Source organism: Mustela nigripes, chromosome 1 (genome assembly GCF_022355385.1).
Source record: "Mustela nigripes isolate SB6536 chromosome 1, MUSNIG.SB6536, whole genome shotgun sequence".
NCBI lineage: Eukaryota > Metazoa > Chordata > Mammalia > Carnivora > Mustelidae > Mustela > Mustela nigripes.
Genome location: NC_081557.1, coordinates 168,036,820 through 168,057,333, shown reverse-complemented (window position 1 = coordinate 168,057,333; position 20,514 = coordinate 168,036,820). Strand labels below are relative to the sequence as shown.

The following is a 20,514-nucleotide window of genomic DNA, read 5'->3' as shown; positions in this document are numbered from 1 at the left end:
TATTACACATGATGTAATCTGAGGACAGAAAAATCATCAGGGTTGAACACAAGCATAAACGTGGAGGAGAGTATTTTGAAATAAGTCAAATGGTGGCCCAAGTGTTTTGTTTGGTGTAATTATTGTTGTCATTGTAAATGTGTACATACTTAGAGTAACATATAGCAAAAATGATATAAGGCTTAAGCTTTCCTGATAGGTTTATCCCAATCCAAAATCTTATTTCATTAATGATTCACTGAAAAAAATTACTTACAGTTATATGTTGATTATACTCTACATCTGAAAAATCAAATACATAAAAAACCTTATTTGCAACTACAATATAATGAAGCTTTGATTTTATCAGGGAAGTATTGACTTTGTTTTTCAAGAACTCCTTCATTAAAAGAAATCTAATTTCCCATCTTAATTTAATATTGCACTCTATGCAGAAATGCTCAGAATAATGAAGCAAAAGCACCCTGTGAGATTATAACTGTAGTATTTTTTAAATGTTTGGTTATGATTTGAATATTTTAAAACCTGTAGCAGCATTGTAACATAACAGCAATCCTAAATGTCTCATTGGTGTGGCATTCGCAAGCAAGTCAAACTCTGGTCAGTACTCAACTATTTTTATGTACATTATTTCTATTTTTAGTTGTATATACTGGTTAACAAAGAAAAGGAGTGAATCACTTTTTAGAATCTTTCATTTCCCCAGACCAAAAGTAATTTAATTTCCTTATCCGTATCTGCTTTTAAGCATGTAAGATTGCATTCCAGGGAAGAACCTGTACGTCCTGCATCATGAAGCAGATGTGATTTTTGTATGCCCTTGCTAATGAGGGCAGGACTGTGAGGATGATCCAATAAAACACAATATAGAAAAGAGGATTATGAGATGAGATAAACATTGGTTAATTTTGTCTGGCTTAAATATCGTGCAGGTTAAATCCATATCCAGGAGCTATGACCCTGACATAAGTAAAGTGATCAGGACGTGGTTTCCAAGGACCCCATTGCGGGAAAGGCCTCCTGTCCCCATCCAGGATGTCCGCTGCGCAACTGGTACACCACCTACTTACTATTCTGTCTTTATTCATTGACACACTCATTTACTCAACAAATAGGGTCGTTAAGTACTGGTCAGCCTTTTCCCAGGTCTTGAAGATACAAGTGTTCCTGTCCTCGAGAAGTTTGATTAAGTAAAGGAGACATTGGCGTGTAAATAGTGAATATGAGAAATGTATAGAGAATGCGATACACACATATCTTTTATGTGTAATGACTCAGAGGAATTGATTTGAAAAGATCAGTAGGGGTTTATGAAGCAAACAGGCTGAGGGAGAGCACTCCAGGCTGAAGAAACAGCACACAGCAAGGTGTACCAGCACAAAGAAAAACTGTCCACAGAGATGAGCGTGAAAAGATGAGGTCAAGTTGTAAGGGAGGCCTTAGATCCATTGTTATAAACTGGGATCTCCACCGTTCATTATTTTTTAGTACATAACAGCAAAGTACCCTGTCCACTGTTTCTAAGTGTACAGCTCAGCTGCATTAAGTTTATCACCCATCCCTAGAATTCTTTCACTTTCCCAATCTGAAACTCTGTACTCACTGAACACTATGCCCCCACTCTCCTGTTCCCCAGCCTCTGGCTACCACCATTCCACTTTCTGCCTCTATGACTCTGACTACTCTAGGTACTTCATGTAAGTGGAATCATGCAATAATTTTTCTTTTGTGTCTTCAAGCTTCATTCATGTTGTAGCATGGTCATAATTTCATCTCCAGTTTTATTTTATTTTATTTATTTTCAGTGTTCCAAAATTCATTGTTTATGCACCACACCCAGTGCTCCATGCAATATGTGCCCTCCTTAATACCCACCAACATCCTCAGTTTTTAAAAAAATTTTATTTGAGAAAGAGAGCTAGAGAGAGAGAGAGAGAAAGAGAGCGCACACAGGTGGGGGGTGGGGCAGAGAGAGAGGGAGAAGTAGATTCCCCCCTGAGCAGGGAACCCTGACATGGGGTTTGATCCCAGGACCCTGAGATCATGACCTGAGTCTAAGGCACTTAACTGACTGAGCCACCCAGATACCCCTCATACCCAGTTTTTTTTTGATCATGTGTCAAACTGTTTTGAGTATGAATCTCTAATACATGTGTAAAATTAAGGTATCATGTATATTACAAAGAATACTCAAAAACAAATGTTTTCAAAAGATAAAACTGAAAAATAAACTTACTTTTTATTTTTGTCATAATGGGTTGTCTTGAAAAACTCCTAGACAATCTGAACATGGAAAAGCATTGCGGACTGTTATGCCAGAGGAGCAGTATGGTTTGATGTCCCATTTGTTTTTCATCAAATGTCCTCATTCTGCTGTTTGCTCTGTTGTCAGTGATGAAGAGTAGCTTTCCAAGATGAAATAATTCAAATAATGAGACTTGTATTCTTAGAGTGGAATATTCTAGTAAATCTAGACAGCATATACCTCATCACTGCATTTGTGTATCTTTCTAACTTCCATTCACATATACAGTTTGGTTGAAAAGCATAAAATAATACAGCCACTGGAATATGCTTGTTGGTCACTGTTTACCTCATGATTGTAGATGAAGGTACTAGCAGAAATTAAGAGTCTCTTGATGTTTTCGAGTCTTGACCAAAATTTTATCAAAATCAGTCAACTCTGTAAAAATAAATCACAAAACAGGTACAAGTGCTAAAAACTACGGTTAGGGGGCACCTGGGTGGCTCAGTGGGTTGAAGCCTCTGCATTCAGCTCAGGTCATGACCCCAGGGTCCTGAGATCGAGCCCCACATCGGGCTCTCTGCTCAGCAGGGAGCCTGCTTCCCCCTCTTCTCTCTGCCTGCCTCTCTGCCTACCTGTGATCTCTGTCTGTCAAATAAATTTTTAAAAATCTTAAAAAACAAAAAATGAAAAACAAAAATTACTGTTAGAACAATGGAGACTACATGGTGGTTGAAAAAGCATATACGCTGGAGCCAAGAAAACCTCAGTGAAACTTCGTCTTCACCATTACTAACTATGTGACTGTGGGACAGATGGCTATATCTCTCTTAACCTTAGTGTTATCATCTATAAATACATGATAGTATCTGTTTTGTTTTGTGCTTTGGGGGCTTTTGATCCTGTTAGGATCCATTATTGTCAGAACATTATCAGGACAATACATTCTTTGCAAAGTTGTTTGGAGCGTAAAATGACATAATGCACCTATGTGCCTAGTACACCTGCTCAGGTGGTGTTAGTACCATTTTTTCATTTATAAGTGAACCCTCAAACAGGGAAACTAGTTTTAATGCCTTATTCCCATGTAGTAGGACACTTTTTTTTTAAGTGTTCCATGACTCATTATTTGCATATAACACCCAGGGCTCATTGCAACACATGCCCTCCTTAATACTCATCACCAGGCCAACCCATTCCCTATCCCTCACCCCTCTGAAACCCTCAGTTTGTTTCCTAGAGTTCATAGTCTCTCAAGGTTTGTTTCCCACTCTGATTCCCCACCCCCCTTCATTTTTCCCTTCCTTCTCCTAATGCCCTCCATGCTATTCCTTAAGTTCCACAAATAAGTGAAGCTGTATGATAATTACCTTTCTGTGCTTGATGCAAATGATAGGTATCCATCCTTCCTGATGGCTGAGTAATATTTAATCCCTTTGTCTGGAATGCCCATCACCCCCATGCACCCAAACAATCCAAACTGGAATTCAAGATTCAGATTTCAATGTCTCTACTTTTGACATTTTAGAGAGGTGATAAAGCTTTTCCTCTTCAAATTGTTATATTGCTTTATTGTAGCTCTAATATAATAATAACCACTAATATAGTAATAACCACTTAATATGAGATGGATGCTGTGAGGAGATGATCAGTTCCCCCCTTCAGGAGCAAAAGACTTCTTGCCTGAGCTGCAGGGTGAGCCCCCAGCAGACAGGCCCTCTTCAGGAACTATTTCAGGTAAGACCATCTCCCAGGTCATACCTCCTTCCCAAGGTGCCCCAGCCACTTGAAGGGTGATGTAGGGCCCAGGCCCTTCATACCACTGGCAACAACTCTGAAGGATCATATTATCTATAGGACTTGTAGGCTAAGGCTTCCATTGAGACCAGATCAGAGTGCAACTTCTTCTCTCCCAACTCTGTGCCTTTCCCTTCTCTTCCCCAGGTTGGCGGGGAGGTCACAGGAATGTAAGAAACTCCTGCACCCTACTCCCCATTCCAGAACCTGCAACCCAGACCCTCAACCTACAGCCACACACCTCAGCCACTTACCACATTGCTACAATTATTGGTTCATTGCCTGTTACTCAATGGATGGGGTTTGCTTCTGATGTATTTCTATATTCTCAGGATCTAGTCAATATGTGGTCCATATAAACACCAAGCAAAAGCTTGTTGAATAAATTTATTAAAACTGGGATCTCATTTCTTTGGCCAAGATATTATTTTTTTTCTTGTTTCATTGGATTTATTTATAATGTCTCCCCTTTTACAGTAAAAGAATTTAGAGTAATTAACCCAAAAGTTGACTACAATGAGGCAATGGGGAGATGGGAATGACAGAATCATAAAGATGAATCTATCAATAATAAGGTTCAATATAGTTGTAATTAGTCACTTAATATTTTTTAGTCATTGACCTGAGCTTCTATCATATACCAGGCACTGCTTACGTGTTAAAATAAGACTGAATTTCTATCTCCAAGGAGAATTATATTCAAATGGAGAAGAGGTGAAAATGGGATAGAGTAATTTTAGAGGGCAGCAGGTGGTACGAAGACCCCAGAAGGTCCTGAACACCTGGAAATAGCTGAAGGCAACTGGGAAATACTATATGTAGGAAGGGCTCTCCTTCTTCCCACTTTGTACTTAAAAACAAAGTATAGACTTCTTGTTAGAAAGATGGCCTCCCACTATCAGGAAGAGAGCATTCTTATTACCAGAGATGGGGAGTTGACATCAAGATGAGTCTGTACAAAGCTCACTAAAAATCACCCTTATATTCCATGAGTTCCCGCCACATATTTCTTGTTCACTTTCGCACAATTCCACACCCCTAGGCCAAGCCCTTTTCCCCTTATCTTCTCAGGTCTCCATAGCTTATCCCTTTTTGTTAAAATGGTATCGTTTTTGAGCACCTGGGTGGCTCAGTTGGTTAAGCGTCTGCCTTCAGCTCAGGCCATGATCCCCGGGTTCTGGGATTGAGTCCCATCAGGCCTCTCTCTCTCCCTCTGCCTGCCATTCCCCTTGCTTGTGCTCTCTCTCTTTCACTATCTCTCTCGCTCGCTCTCTGTCAAAAAAATTAAAAACAAAACAAAAAAACAAAACAAAAAAAAACTTTTAAAAAAGTGCTATACAAAAGCTTTTGATCTTGATGAAGTCCCAATAGTTCATTTTTGCCCTTGCTTCCCTTGCCTTTGGCGTTGTTCCTAGGAAGATGTTGCTGCGGCTGAGGTCGAAGAGGTTGCTGCCTGTGTTCTCCTCAAGGATTTTGATGGATTCCTTTCGCACATTGAGGTCCTTCATCCATTTTGAGTCTATTTTCGTGTGTGGTGTAAGGAAATTGGGAGAAGGGGGTGGGATTATGGACATTGGGGAGGGTATGTGCTTTGGTGAGTGCTGTGAAGTGTGTAAACCTGGTGATTCACAGACCTGTACCCCTGGGGATAAAAATATATGTTTATAAAAAATAAAAAATTATTTAAAAAAATTAAAAAAAAAAGTGCTATATAACCAAGGGTCTAACTGCTTCTTTGGGATTTTCACTTCTTTCTATGACGTCTTCCATGCCATGTAAACAATTTAACAGCAGATAAAATCTATATGCTTCTTTCCAGTTAATCTTTCATTAGTTCACCTCACAGGTCCCAGACACAGAAGCTAAGAGGATAAAGGAAATGTCTTTCCTTCCTTATACCTCTTTGGGTAGGATGGTCTGAGAAGGACTGTCCCAGAAGGAGAGTAGAGGCCTCAATAATGAGAATCCAATCCTTGCTGAGACTTTTAGGCAAAGAAAACAGCTACTCTCAAGGCCAGGCATTCTGTACAAATTGGACGCTAAGCTCCAGGAAGCTAACAGAAAATTGCTTGTTTTTCTCTGGGAGGGAGACATGTTCTAATTCTTAAGAGGTGCCAAAGTTTTTCCTTGAATAAAACTGGATGGCACTGAGAGAAGTAAACAATGTCTTCATCAACTATTTCACAACAAAGATAGAAGCAGAAATCTGTGACAGCTTTTTGTAGTGACACTGAGGGCCTCGCATTAAGAAGCATTCAGGAAAGACAATTCTGTGAGGGGCTGCAGTGACTCAGAGTAGCTTGATGACATGACCTTTAAGTCTTCTTTGAGTCGGAACTGGATGTCAGACAGTCAAGATTACATTCTCTATTGAGGGCCTCAGCACAGGTATCCTAGAGTGTTCCCTTATCCTCTGATTCATTAATCAAGAAAGCAATTGTTCAGAACAACCCAAGACAAAGGATTTTAATCATAACACTATTCTCCTGCTGCCGTTAAGATTCCCAATTTAGGTTGACTTCATAGAATTCTGTGGAAATATCACCTACCACATAATGAGCTGCTTGTTCCCAGTATATACTTCCTTTTTCTTTCATTTGCTCATGCACACACCACCACCCCCACTCCCACCCACCCCATCCCCATTGCTGTAGGATTCTCAGGGTTTGGGTTGTATATTAGTTTTTGAGATGCAAATAAATAAGTGACAGCAAGCGTAAAATTAAAGAAAGAGTGTCGAGATAATCAAGGAAGAGGAAAATGGAGATCACCAAGCTATTAATATAGGGCAGGTTTGCTTAACATGACTTTATAAGTTTGTTTCCTGACAATTAAACAAAAAGAGCATTTATTAAACAGCGACACTCTTGCAAGGGAGTGTCACAATAATTCCAAGGAAAGGATATGTATTCCAAAGTGAAAAATGTAATAGGTCGCAGGCTTTGACATCGTAGCAGAGGAATGTCACCACATTACAAAACATGTACTGCAATCCTCAAATTGCTTTGACTTCTTGTTACTAATAAGCCATCTAGATGATGGGGCGCCTGTGTGGCTCAGTCGTTAAGTGTCTGCCTTAGGCTCAGGTCATGATCCCAGAGTCCTGGGATTGAGCCCCATTTCTCCCTCTGCCTGCCATGCCTCCTCCTTGTGTTCTTCTCTCTTTTGCTATCTTTCTGTCAAATAAATAAAATCTTTAAAAAACAAACAAACGAACAAAAAACCATCCAGATGAGTATCTACAAATTCAATGAATTAGATGCATCCTATATGCAAAGTGTTGAAAGACCTGAGTTCTGATCCAAGCTCTACTACCTGAGGGAGTTTAGGACATGACACCCCAAAATATGCTGCTCTGGTCTATTGTTGATTTGGAGCTGAAAGCACTTGATAAACAACATGTTCAGGAAGAGGCTTTCTCTACATTCCCTCTACCTGCCTGAAGACAGATCTTCCAAAAGGAACTCAGTTGTCATAATCCTCTCCTCAAGAGTTTCATCAACTGGGGAACACTGACTCTTACCACAGGAGAAAGAACTAGAAGCTGACACCACACCCAGACAAGCTTTGTCACAAACTATTAATCTCTATCTGTTCTTCTCAGGACCCAGTCATCTTTCCTAAAGTGATGTACTCTCCCCTACATTCCCCATTCCCATCCACACTGTGCTGCTATAAAGCTCTCAAATCTCACCATTTGAGGGTATATGCACTCTTTTTTTTTTTCCCCTGTGTACTGCCCAGCAGGTAATATTTAAAATTAATACACTTGTACACCTTTTCTCCTATTGATTTCCTAGGTCCAGCTATGGAGCCCAGGAAGGGTAGAAGGACGTCTTTCCTCCCCTACACACCTATTTTTTCAACGATGAGGCCAGCACTAAAAAGGTGCTGGGATTAAATAATAGTGAGTGAAAGTCTCCAGGCCAGCACAGTTACAAGCAGATGACAGTCGCTTCTCCCTGCCTTTCCTTCCCTCTAGCTCTTCACCTAGTATAGAATAAGGGCCCATCTGAAACATAGCTTATGACCAAATGCCACTCATAAGCAGCCTCCCTTGAGTGTACAAATGGAGGCCAACACATCATATCTATGTATTTAATAGGTGTGAGTGAAGCGGGCAAACTGTTGAATAAAATGTGTTATAGCTTCCTATGTTAGTAAATATACCTTCATAATTATCTGAAAGGTCAAGGTCAAATTTAGATTTTTCAGTTCCCTCAGAGTTTCATGCCAAAATCCAGTAGGAGGCCCTGGGGCACATTCACCCTTCCCAAGTCCCGAGGCCTGTATCCCTACTCTTCCTCTCTCAGCTCTCTCCCTTCCACAAGGGGCCGAGCAGGCATGGTGTGAATACCCCAGCTCCACCAAGCTCCAGACACACCTTCATGATCAACTGCCCCCACAGGCCCAAGGGTGTGTACACCAGCAACCACAGTCTGCTCCAAGGAAGGTGTGATGGGAAGGGGTCCCAGCAGGCTTCAGAGCCAGTATTTGGGCCTGTTGAACAGAAAGTTCCATGGTTCCAAGTACCCAAAACTTGGTCTAAAAATAAGGGAAGGGTCTCAGTAGTCAGTAGCTTTGGCCCCATAGACTCCTCACCTTCTTAGTGGAAAGGGAGCCCCAAAGAGACACGTTAAGGTACAACCTGATGCCAGGTCTTGCCTGGTTCTATGGGGGATATTGCTTAGAAGTTCAGCAGTTCTTGCAATGATTTCACCCTTCCCAGGAAATCAATACCCACAAAAGTATTGAAGTTAGCATGGTTATGTCAAGAAAAGGTACTTGTACAAAAAGAGGTGTTTTTGTTTTCCTTTCCTCTATCTACAGAAACAAATACAAATGTTGCTTAAATCTTAGCCATCTTTCCCCAACTCCATCATTATTTTAAGGTGCAGTTCTATCTTGCTTCATACATCTGAGTTCCCTCTCTCTCTCTCTCCCCAACTTGTCCCTCTCCCTCCTCCTCTCTCCTTCCTTCCTTTCTTCCATTCCTCCCTCCCTCCCTTTTGATTTCTCATTTCTTGTTTTGATAAACTCACAATTTTTGTGGACAAAAAAATGCAATTAGAAACTGGATTTGCACATCACAATCCTTGAGGAGAACACAGGCAGCAACCTCTTTGACCTCAACCGCAGCAACTTCTTCCTAGGAACATTGCCAAAGGCAAGGGAAGCAAAGGCAAAAATGAACTATTGGGATTTCATCAAGATCAAAAGCTTTTGTACAGCAAAGGAAACAGTTAACAAAACCAAAAGACAACTGGCAGAATGGGAGAAGATATTTGCAAATGACATATCAGATAAAGGGCTAGTATCCAAAATCTATAAAGAGCTTAGCAAACTCACCACCCAAAAGAACAAATAATCCAATCAAGAAATGGGCAGAGGACATGAACAGACATTTCTGCAAAGAAGACATCCGGATGGCCAACAGACACATGAAAAAGTGCTCCATAACACTCGGCATCAGGGAAATACAAATCAAAACCACAATGAGATACCACCTCACACCAGTCAGAATGGCTAAAATTAACAAGTCAAGAAATGACAGATGCTGGCACTGATGCAGAGAGAGGCAAACCCTCCTACACTGTTGGTGGGAATGCAAGCTGGTGCAACCACTCTGGAAAACCGTGTGGAGGTTCCTCAAAAAACTGAAAATAGAGCTACCCTATGACCCAGCGATTGCACTACTGGGTATATAACCTAAAGATACAAACGCCAGTGATCTGAAGCGGCACGTCACCTGAATGTTTATATCAGCAATGTCCACAATAGCCAAACTATGGAAAAAACCTAGATGTCCATCAACAGATAAATGAATAAAGAAGATATATATATATAGAATAGAAGATATATATATATATTATATATAATACACACACACACACAACATAATACTATGCAGCCATCAAAAGAAATGAAATTTTGCCATTTGTGACAATGTGGACGGAACTAGAGGGTATTGTGCTTAGTGAAATAAGTCAATCAGAGAAAGACAACCATCATATGATCTCCTTGATATGAGGAAGTGGAGATTCAGTGTAGGGGGCTTGGAGGGTAAGAAAAGAAAAAATGAAAGAAGAAGGGATCAGGAGGGAGGCAAACCATAAAAGACTCAATCTCAAAAAACAGACTGAGGGTTGCTGGGGGGAGGGGGGATGGGAGAGGGTGGTGAGGATATGGACATTGGGGAGGGTATGTGCTAAGGTGAGTGCTGTGAAATGTGTAAACCGGTGATTCACAGACCTGTACCCCTGGGGCTAATAATACATTATATGTTTATTAAAAAATTTAAAAATTAAAAAAAAAAGAAGCTGGATTTGCTACCTTTAAGAAAGTTATATCTAGTGTCCCTTAAGTAGAATACAGGAATAAATTTTCTTATCACAATGTGATTATAATGGAACAGTTCCAACTTCTTGATTCCTGGAATTCACCTTCTACTTAATTAAAATAACTCTTCCCCAAACTGTAAAAACACCTTTACGAAAAAAGAAGGAACATAATATATCATGCTTTCTTTTGGCTTCTATGCATGTGATGAGACAGAAATTGCTTAGATTTATAAGTGTCTTGACTTTGATAAAGATTTACCCTTCAAACTATGAAAAACACCTTATTTACACTGGTGTTTCATTACTGACCCAAGTATTTCCCACTTCACTAAAAGGCATACGGCGGCACATAAAAAAGGGCCTACTTAATACTCAGAGGACAGGAGGAGCACAAAGGGCTGGCAGTACTAGGAGAGAAATGTGCCCAGACAGCTGCACAATTAGTTTTCTTCCACCCTTCACTAGACCAGATCACCAAATCTTCCAGTGTTAACTGCCCTCCTGCTCACTTACAGATTGGTCTGTATCCTTAAAAATCATTACAAATTAAGTGTTTCCATTATCTTACCACATCTAACTTATTATTGAACCATTTGTCTTCATCCTGCAATATATGTTACTCTGTATGACGTTCATGTGGATGGTTGGTTCCTTATCATCACCAGAGTAAAAACACTTTAGACTTTAATAAAATGAATGAAGCAAACCCTTCTTAATATGAATGCTATAACAGTCTTTGCAAAGAGGAAGGAAGGAAGGAAGGAAGGAAGGAAGGAAGGAAGGAAGGAAGGAAGGAAAGAAGGAAGGAAGGAAAAGAAAAGAAAATACCATTAACCTACTATGAACTGGAGATGTGGCTTGGACTAGTGTTACTAGCAACAGTAATGACATTTTACCCACCAACTCTCACTCTTTCACCTGATACTTGACAAGTAAAGGTATAACTTGCTTATACTTCTTATGCTTCTTATAAGTTATAACTAACCATGTTTGGTTATGGCCATATAGAATGGTATGGTCATATAGAATAAAAGTAACTGGCCCACTTTCTTAATCTGCTTGTGATGCTGAAATAAAAATACCATAGAGTGGGTGGCTTAAACAACAAGCATTTATTTCTCGTAGCTCTTCCGAGTGCAGGGCAGATCTTGTGTCCAGTGAGGACCCCCTTCCTAGCTGATACATGACTGTCTTTTCAGATCCTCACATGGCAGAGAGCAGAGAGAGAAGGAACAAGGTCTCTCATGCTTGTTCTTACAAGGTACTAACCCCATTCAGTGGGGTTTCCCTCTCCTGACCTGATTACCTCCCCAAAACCCCACCTCCAAATAATATCATATTGAGGATTAGCCTTTAACATGTAATTCTGGAGGGGACATAAATAGTGATCCAATATCATCCACACTGAGAGGAGACCTGTAATACAGGAATGTCAACCATGTAGGGTTTTCAGAAAAGGCCACTTAATAAAGTTTTTATAAAAGTTTTAATCACTACAGAAAAATCTCTCAAGTACACAAACGCAACTATCTTCACATACTGTAGACAATCTGCATATGTACAGACACACTTGTACATAACTTTTAAATGAGGAGTATTTCAAACATATACTTCACACATATAGTCATACACAAAATCATTTCCCAAGGAAAAGGGTGTTAATAAATCAGCTCGTGAGTTTCCCCTGCCTTGACCACTCTCCGTGACTTCCCTGGGAAACGGTAATGAGAAGCGGAGCTAGCTGGAGGCTAGGGTGATGCCGCGCTTGTGATGAATGGAAGAAGAGGAATGAGTTGAAGTAGGGTCTGCTGTGTTGTAAAAGGTAGGGTCAGGAATGAAATAGGCTTCCACTAAGTATTTGTTACCTAGGCAATTCTGGACATTTTCATCCCTAATATGTTCATTTCTTTTTTGCTGAAGAGTCATCTTGATTAACGGGCACATGTATCCTCACTTTCAAAGATGGGAGGGCGATTAAGTCAGGCTCCGATGCCTTTGCTCACACTGATTCCCTACCGGGACCAGCTCATGCGAGTCATTCATTCCACTTGAAAGACACTGAGCCCTCGTGGTGTGCAGGGCATGATTCTAAGTGTGGAGATGGACTATTTACCCAGACAGATAGGGTCTCTTTCATGGAAGGGGGGATGAGAGATGAGAGAGGAAGTGGGGGGGTCAGTAACAGGCAATAAACAAGGAAACAAACTACATAATTGCAGAGATGGTAAGTACAATGAAGAAGTGAAAACAGACTTCTCTCTCCGTTCTGCTTTCCTCCCGGGATCCACCATATCAACTCTTAACAGCAATGTTTTCCATCCTCCCCTGCCCAAACTTGAACAGACCATTTCCTCCTTTTACGAACCCACTGAAGCCACCTGTCCTCTCTCATGCCACTTTATTGCATTTGTTCACCAGTCTTATCTTTCCCAATGAGACTTTAAGCCCCTTTAGAGTAAAGGTCAGACACTTTTTATTTTTTCTTAATGATTTTGTAATTGTAATCCCTGGCACATATTCTGGTTTTGCTCACCACATAACATACTCAATAAATGCTAATTAACTGAACAAATCTCTTGAAGGAATACAGGAGCCATGAAGAGTAACCTAGCAAAGGTCTATTATTGCAAAATTTGAGGCTTAATGTCTATGTTGTGATCCCAACCTTCTACAGAGATTTTATGATCATCTCATTAGAACCATGTTCTTTCTTTAAAAAAAGATTTATTTATTTGAAAGAAAGAGTGCACACACATGCACCTGAGCGGGGGTGGGGGTACAAGGGAAAGAATCTTTAGCAGACTCGCTATTGAGTGAGGAGCCCAATGTGGGGCTTGATCTCATGACCCTGAGACCATGACCTGATCCAAAACCAAGATGGAGGCTTAACTGACTGAGCCACCAGAGGGCCCCTAGAACCATGTTCTCTTGTTTAGTCTGGTAGCTTCTCTTACCCGGTGTGCCATTTTTAAAGAAATTTCAATTTAGGATTCACATTACTAAAGTGATGTCAGCCAGAAAGTGAATTGAACAAGTAGACTGTGTAGTATGAGTTAAGAGGTGAGCTCAGGGGCACCAAAGAAAGGTCACAGATTCCCTAGAACCCAGAGAATTTGCTCAAAGATACAGAGCAGTGAACCATATTACTCAAATAGCAACACAGCACTGAAGGACTCTGGCTAAGTAATCTAAGGCCTCTTTGCAGCATTGAAATAGCACGGTGTGACCTCACAGTTGCTTTGGGCCATCCATTGGAGGGCTCTAACCAGCTCCAATCCTTTATTCAATGCTTCCCAGGGAACTACCAGTTCCAAGGTAGGCAGAGAAAAAACTCTTGGCATTGCAATTAAGCAAAACAAAACAAAACAAACAAGCAAATAAAAAAAACTTTCTTAAGGTGATTTAGGATCCACCTGCATGATAATGGATATAATGCAGACCAGAGTGTAAACCCAACAGAACTGTGCTTCAAATGTTAATGAGAAAATGTTTTCTACTGAAGCCAAAGCAGTTACAGAAGAGTCTTACTAAAAGCTCTATTAGGGGTTACACATCAGACTAGGATTTTATTAAGAGTTACAGTTACTTATCAGGAGCCAACCTATCTTTACAGCTCTCATGTGCTTCTCTCCACTTCCTGATGATTTGTCTCCTACACGAACAATTCTAGGAACATGGGTTAACTCCCGAGTCTCTTCTTCTAGCTTCAAAGACAGGATCCACCAAGGCAGAGGGAAACCACAAAACCAATGGAGTACATAAGCAGCAACCTGAGGTCTTCTGCAAAGTAACCAACAAACATCTGCTGTCTTTTGTGGCCACAGATGTATTATTATTATTTTTTTTAACTAAGATTAGGAAGTGAATAGCAAAAAGCATTTTCCGTTTTTATTTTGCTAATGGAAAATCTGGACCAAAAAGTTGCTGAATTAGTGAATCTCAGACAGAATAAACATGTTATTAGAGATAAAGCCATGCGCTTTTACTGAATTTATGTGGTCTCTTCATCAAAAGACAGAAAAAGAGTTGAAATAGATCAGTAAATTAGTAAATTTGATTAATAGAACAAAGTCTTATTTTGTCATTATTCTTCCCATTATTCCTAAAATTAAAAAAAAAATAGCTCTTTGTTTAGCATGCACCATATTTAAGCCAATATGCCAGGCATTTCACGTAATTTTCTGATTTCATTACCCCAGCAACAGTATGTGGTAAGTATCAGTTCCACTTTCACAGGTAGGGAAACTGAGGCTCAGAAATTAGAAGTAATTTGCTCAAAATCTTATAGGTTATAAATTAAGATCCAGAATTGCAAGACAAATGTGTATGACTTTAAAATTTAAATTCGTGCCAACATATCCATTGCCTTGAGAAAAATTAATTTCAAAGATCGAACAATACCCTACTGCCCTTTTTAAAAAAGTCCTTTAAGGATAAGACTTCACTGTACTTTAACCCTGAGCCATCAGGATTTTCTTTTTAAAGCCTTAATTCACAGTAGTTATCTTTAAAGATTTCATTTAAATGCATTTAGTTTATTTAATTAATTTGCATAATGAAGTCTGAGCATTTTTTTCTTCTTTCTTTTTCTTTTCGTTTCCTTTTTTTTTTTTCCTTTTTTGGAAAGAGACCTACTAATTTCAAGTGTGTTCCATTGGTCTTTCTAGCCTCATCATAAATTGTCCATCCAGAGTAAGAGCCCATGGTGGAATTATAAGAGCTCAAACACACAGTGCGCTCAGAGCGGGAGTGACAGGTTCTGGGGATCACATAACAGGTGCTGCAGTGGATACTTAAAACATTGCACAATCAACAACAAAATGAAGTTTACTTAAACAAGTGAACTTCAATAGAAAGGGAGGAAAAGAGAGGGTGGATGGGAAGGGCTAGACACTTGGGGCCTTAAACTGGACGTTTTATAATAACTGTTATATGTCCAACGCTCTTATGACCATCACAAAATAAACCGAAGTTATTTCCTCAAAAGTCATTCAATCTAAGCACGTTAAATATCCCTTACCATATTTGGAAGCCATTCGATTCGCTCTAAAGGAATGAACACCTATGTGATCTACAACAAATCCTGTTATACCAATCCAATGACTAACATTCCTCTCTTTCACAGACATGACTGCAGTCTCATGCCCCTATTTAAGAAAACCACCATCACAGCTCAGTACCATTACCTAGATAGGCCTCATGGTGTGACATCCCACACCTATCTATTGAGAGAAACTACCTATTGTCAGTTTCTAAATCACTTGCTCTCTAGAGCTTCCCAGTTGTTAAATTGCCTGGAGAAGGGAGAAGGAAGGGAGGGGGACAGCAGAAAAAAATATTAATCTCACCAGGAAAAAAAATATATTCAGAATAATTCAGAACTGATGCATTAACTATCGAAGCACATAATAGATTTTTTTCCCTCTAATTTATGAGTGACATTTATTTCCATTTTTCTTATTTTTAAAAAATTTTCCTATTTACTTTATTTCCCTCCTTCCACAGAAGATAATATTCGATTTTTCTTCTTTGCCTTAAGTGATCTCTTTGCCTATGTAAGAGTAGGAGAACAGAGCTGGGAATGCAATAACCTAGTCTGATTGATCTGTGTTGGTTACCTTGAAGTTTCTGGTTGTATTCGGTCCTGTCAGACTGGCTCCTCCTCAAGGTACCAGAGTGGTCCCCAGAAACACTGCTGTCAACCACTGTGTCAGTCTTCCTTCTCTCCAGCATATAGAGCCTGGGCCTTAAGAAGGTCAGATTCTTCTTCTTGGTGCCCATGTTCTCTTTCCCAGTGGCTTCTTTGGGCTCCATCTGAGGCAAAGACAAGCTCTGGAGACTTGTAGGCAATGGCTGTTTGTTGCAGTGTCTTGGAGTCAGAGTTAAAGCCACCAGAGTAACGAGTTTAACTGCCCCCTTCTTACTAAACGGCTTCACTCCAGGGTTACCTGGCTGTGACTGCCACCTGTATGGAGTCCCAGAGCTCCACCCCTATGAGGTCATTCTTTTTTATACCTAGAATCCAGCAGGGAAGCTGCCACCTGTTACCTGAGAGACCTGAAGCACAGAGCTAGGCAAAGCAGGGACTGCTGTGTCACATGCTACGGGAGCAAACAAAAATCCCATTGTGTGCCACATATACAGCGAGGCTGGGGGTTGGGGGAAAAGGGAAGAACAAGGTGGGGCAGGGCAGAAGGGCAGCACCTGGGAGTGTAACCTGCGGCTTGTGGGTTTAATGTGTGCCTGTGGGTGTGGACAGATGCACTGGGACACTGCGCTGTGGTTTGCTGGCCGGAGGCACACAGGAGCTTGTGAGGGACTTACAGCTAGAGTCACCCAAGTGTGACCCACAGAGTTAGTATGGGGTAATTAGAATTCACATTAGCATCAAAACAGTGGGTACAGAATCATTTTTAAGGATTACCGTGCGCATTCAAAAGTCCTGCTTCCTCCTCAAGGAACGTTGTGAAATAATTTACTAACAATGTATTTGCCAAACCCCACTCCACATTCTTGAGGAAACAAGCATTCGTATCTGAGAGGCATCTGGCAACAGGCACTAGAGGAGGAGGACATGTCCACACAATCCTGGAGTCTTTTGATGTCTCTCGTCCACACGTGACCCTTGCCTGAAATGTACCCTTCTATGCTCCCAACGCTGTTCTCTGTTCTGCTGCTTGGGGGGTGGGGGAGGGAGCATGGTGACATCAGGGTGTGATTGCTGTAAGATCTTTTCCTTTTTCCCTTTTCACAGATGGAGTGCCAGGAAATGGTAGCTCACCTTGGGAAAGGAAGGGAAGGAAAAAAACCTTTGAAACTAAAGAGACATGTGGAAAGCGGAAGGAAGAACAGGGACAGGGATTGGGAGGGAGAAACGCAAATACTGATGGGCCTTCCATTAATTTTTTGAAGTTGTTTTTCCTTGGAGTTACTGAGATTTCTCAAGGGGGAAATTTGTAGAAGCTCTGGGAATGTGCTGAGTGTTTTGTCTGCCCTTGTTAAAGAAAAGAGAGACTCTAAGAGGAAAGTACATTCTCTTTTATTATAAAGGGACTGCCAAAATTCAGCTTTGCATGGCCCCTTCTGAATCGAGGCTAAGTCTTGTTAGACAAGGTTTATAAATGAGGGGAAAAAAAGATAAAAACCGTTTTCCAATTCCAAGATGTGTGGGCTGAATATAATTTGCATAATTACCTTAAAAGATAAATGACAAATCTTCACCCACTGTAGAGACATCTATATATAGCTTGGCATATTGAATAGTTTTTATTTAATATAATTGATAGTCTTTTTTTAACAAGCCCTCTCAAGCACATTTAATAAATACTCTAAAAGGCATACTCTCTACTAAGATGTAAAACGAGCTTCCCTGATTCCTGTTAAAAAGTCTCACTTGTATTCTAATATTATATATACATATATGTATATAATATGTTTGTGTACATTCACCTGGTAAGTAACAGATATATGCTATTCAGGTGTAGTATTACTGCAAACATGAACCATCAAAACTATAGGACTTATGGGAAGTATGGGGTTGAGGACACCGAACTCCAAAACTTTGTCAGTGACTCACAAAAACCAGATAGAAAATTATTAAAAAAAAAAAAAAAGTCACACATATGATACATGGTTAGGAAATACATAGAAAGTATAATAAATATGGCACTTAATATTGAAACAGAACTGAAGGATACCTGTGGAAGTGGGCTTTAGAAGGGTTATGGTTGATGGGTCAGGAAAGAAGCTACATGCGAAATCAGATGGAAATGGACACCAGCAGATGCAGTTGAGCATGACTCACAGCCCAGGCAGCGAACTGAGTGAGGTCACTGGTAATTTTGAGGGGTGTCCATGGATGAATTTTGTTTTTTCCTTTGTGGCTCAGGGCATCTGGGTACAGTTTTCTGCATTCACCTAATGTTTTAAGGGGTGGAAATCACACATCAGCAAAAGTGAGACTGTTTTGTGCCCAAACAGTTCCCTAATGTATCAGTCTTGTTGGAACCAACTTGTGTTTTCCTCACAAGCATTATAGCAGAACTGACTGTACTAGCTCTATTGTATTTTGGAATCTTGTCAATTGAAAAGATATATAATATTGCTAGTATGGATTCGGTAGTAAATATATATTTTGTTTTTTTAATAAAAGTTTCTATGTCAACTTTAAAAATAATACTGCCTTTTAATCAGTCAACCAATGAATCAGACAATGTGATTTGCTTTAATTTTCATCCTAGCACATTCGACCCCCCTGGCATGCAGAATTAGGCATGGTCAATCATAATGATAACTTTGTTCCCTATTTTTCCAGGTTCTCTTGCTGCTAGGGTTGACCAGATATTCCCAGGCCTGGCAAATGAGACCTCAGGGGCAGTCTGCTGGAACAGAGGACTGTGTGTTGATTCTGGGGAAGCTTTTGGTTCTCAGAGGCATCACAGCTGGCTTCAACCTTACCCTTTCGTCTAAACTTGATCTCACAGTGCAGTTGCAAACACCCTGTGTCCATGAGAAAAGACCAAAAGAGCTATGAGCTTTGATACCACTGAGCCACTGAACCAACACTAGCAGCCAACTACCTGTAGACTTCTGGCTATGAGTGTAACATAAAACTCTCTTCCTCCAACATTCTTAGTTGAGTTTTTGTTGGGAATACATTTCTAATGGATGCGACAGACATACAGTGTTTGATTGTCTGCGTATAGATTCATAGATCTCTGCATTTTTTAAGCTAATGTGTTTAGAAGCTCTCACAGAAAACATAATTTAGTTTTTCTGGCAATGAGTGAAGACAGGTTAGAGAGATTCCGAGTGTTTCATCACTGGAACATTTTGCTAGAATGTGAGTGAGACTAGAAGACAAGGACTGTGACTTGTCTGAGTTTTATACTTTAAGGCAGAGGTAAAAAAGTATTTCAATGCAAGGATTTCATATTATGTGAAAGAATAAAATATTGATATTAAGACATTTAAATTAACCTTTAACCAACTGAGCCACCCAGGCATCCCATGATACTTAAATTAATTTTATTGGAAGTAAAGAACAAGTAGTTCCTGGTTCATTATTTTAAAAAGCAGTGAATTCAAGACTCAGTTTTATTTAATTTTGGCTATGACATAAATCATCTTGATAGTACAAATGTCATAATCTCTCCAGGTTCCAGTTTCTTCATCTATAAAATGTGAGGATGAGGTAGCCATTATGCTGTTCACTAAATATTTTCAGTTTTCCATTTAGGTACATGGGACTATTGCACTGCCTTGCACTCTTGTAATTTAAGTGTGGTCATGGAACTTGCTTTGGCCAAAGAAACTGACTAAAAGTGTTCTATGTCACTTCTTGGAAAGTGCTAAGAACCAGTGTGTGATTGGCTATAGGTCTCTTGCCCTCATTTATGATGATGAGCAAGAGTCCAGGTAGTGGCTGCTCTATCAGGATGCATCCTGGGATAAGGATGCTTAGAGCAGAGCCCCCCAAACATCCCATAATGATTGTGTAGTTTGAGCATGAAAGAATTCTTTGCTGCTTTAAGCCACTGGGATTTCAGTCTTTTTAAAAAACTACATCTGCATAACCTAGACTATTCTTATTGCTGTAGGGTGTAGATTAAACGATACACACATCTTGTTCAGGTCTAGCATTATGTGATTTCTGGATTCGAATCCCAGGGCGCTCTCAGGTTAGAAAAGTACCAATTCCAAAACAGAAATAATATCTCTTGAATAATGTGATGAATAAACTGGATTGGAGGAAGGAAAGGAATTTATTATAAGTAAGGAATTCATTGTAGGAGTCCAGGTGAGAGATGCTTGGACTAGGGTATGGCGGCTAGAGATGGAGAAAATTTGATGAATTCAAGTACATTTTAAAAGTTGAACTAATAGAATTTGTATGTGAGGTAGAATTTGATTGAGGTAGATGAGTAAAAAGAGGAGTGAAGTTAAATTCCAGGTTTTAAGATTAAATAAGTGGGAGGATATTGGTGCTGTGTGCTACAACAGGAAGGAAAAAGACAAGAGAAGAGGTAACTTGAGTAGGGTTGTCAAGAACTCCACGTAAGATGCATTAGTGTTAAAATGCCTGTGAGATATTCAAAAGAAATCTCAGGTAGCCTTTGAATATATAAATTT

At 40.0% G+C, this 20,514-nt stretch overlaps 1 protein-coding gene across 1 annotated transcript in view; it reads right to left on the bottom strand.

The window, feature by feature from the left end:
- ARHGEF38 (Rho guanine nucleotide exchange factor 38) overlaps positions 1-16,357 on the bottom strand; it is a 148,999-nt gene extending 132,642 nt beyond the window's left edge. Inside the window, exon 1 of the mRNA XM_059376838.1 lies at positions 16,002-16,357. Within this exon, the coding sequence (XP_059232821.1) occupies positions 16,002-16,197 (196 nt within the window). The 5' untranslated portion in view covers positions 16,198-16,357. The remainder of the gene's footprint in view (positions 1-16,001) is intronic.
- Positions 16,358-20,514: the final 4,157 nt, after the last annotated feature.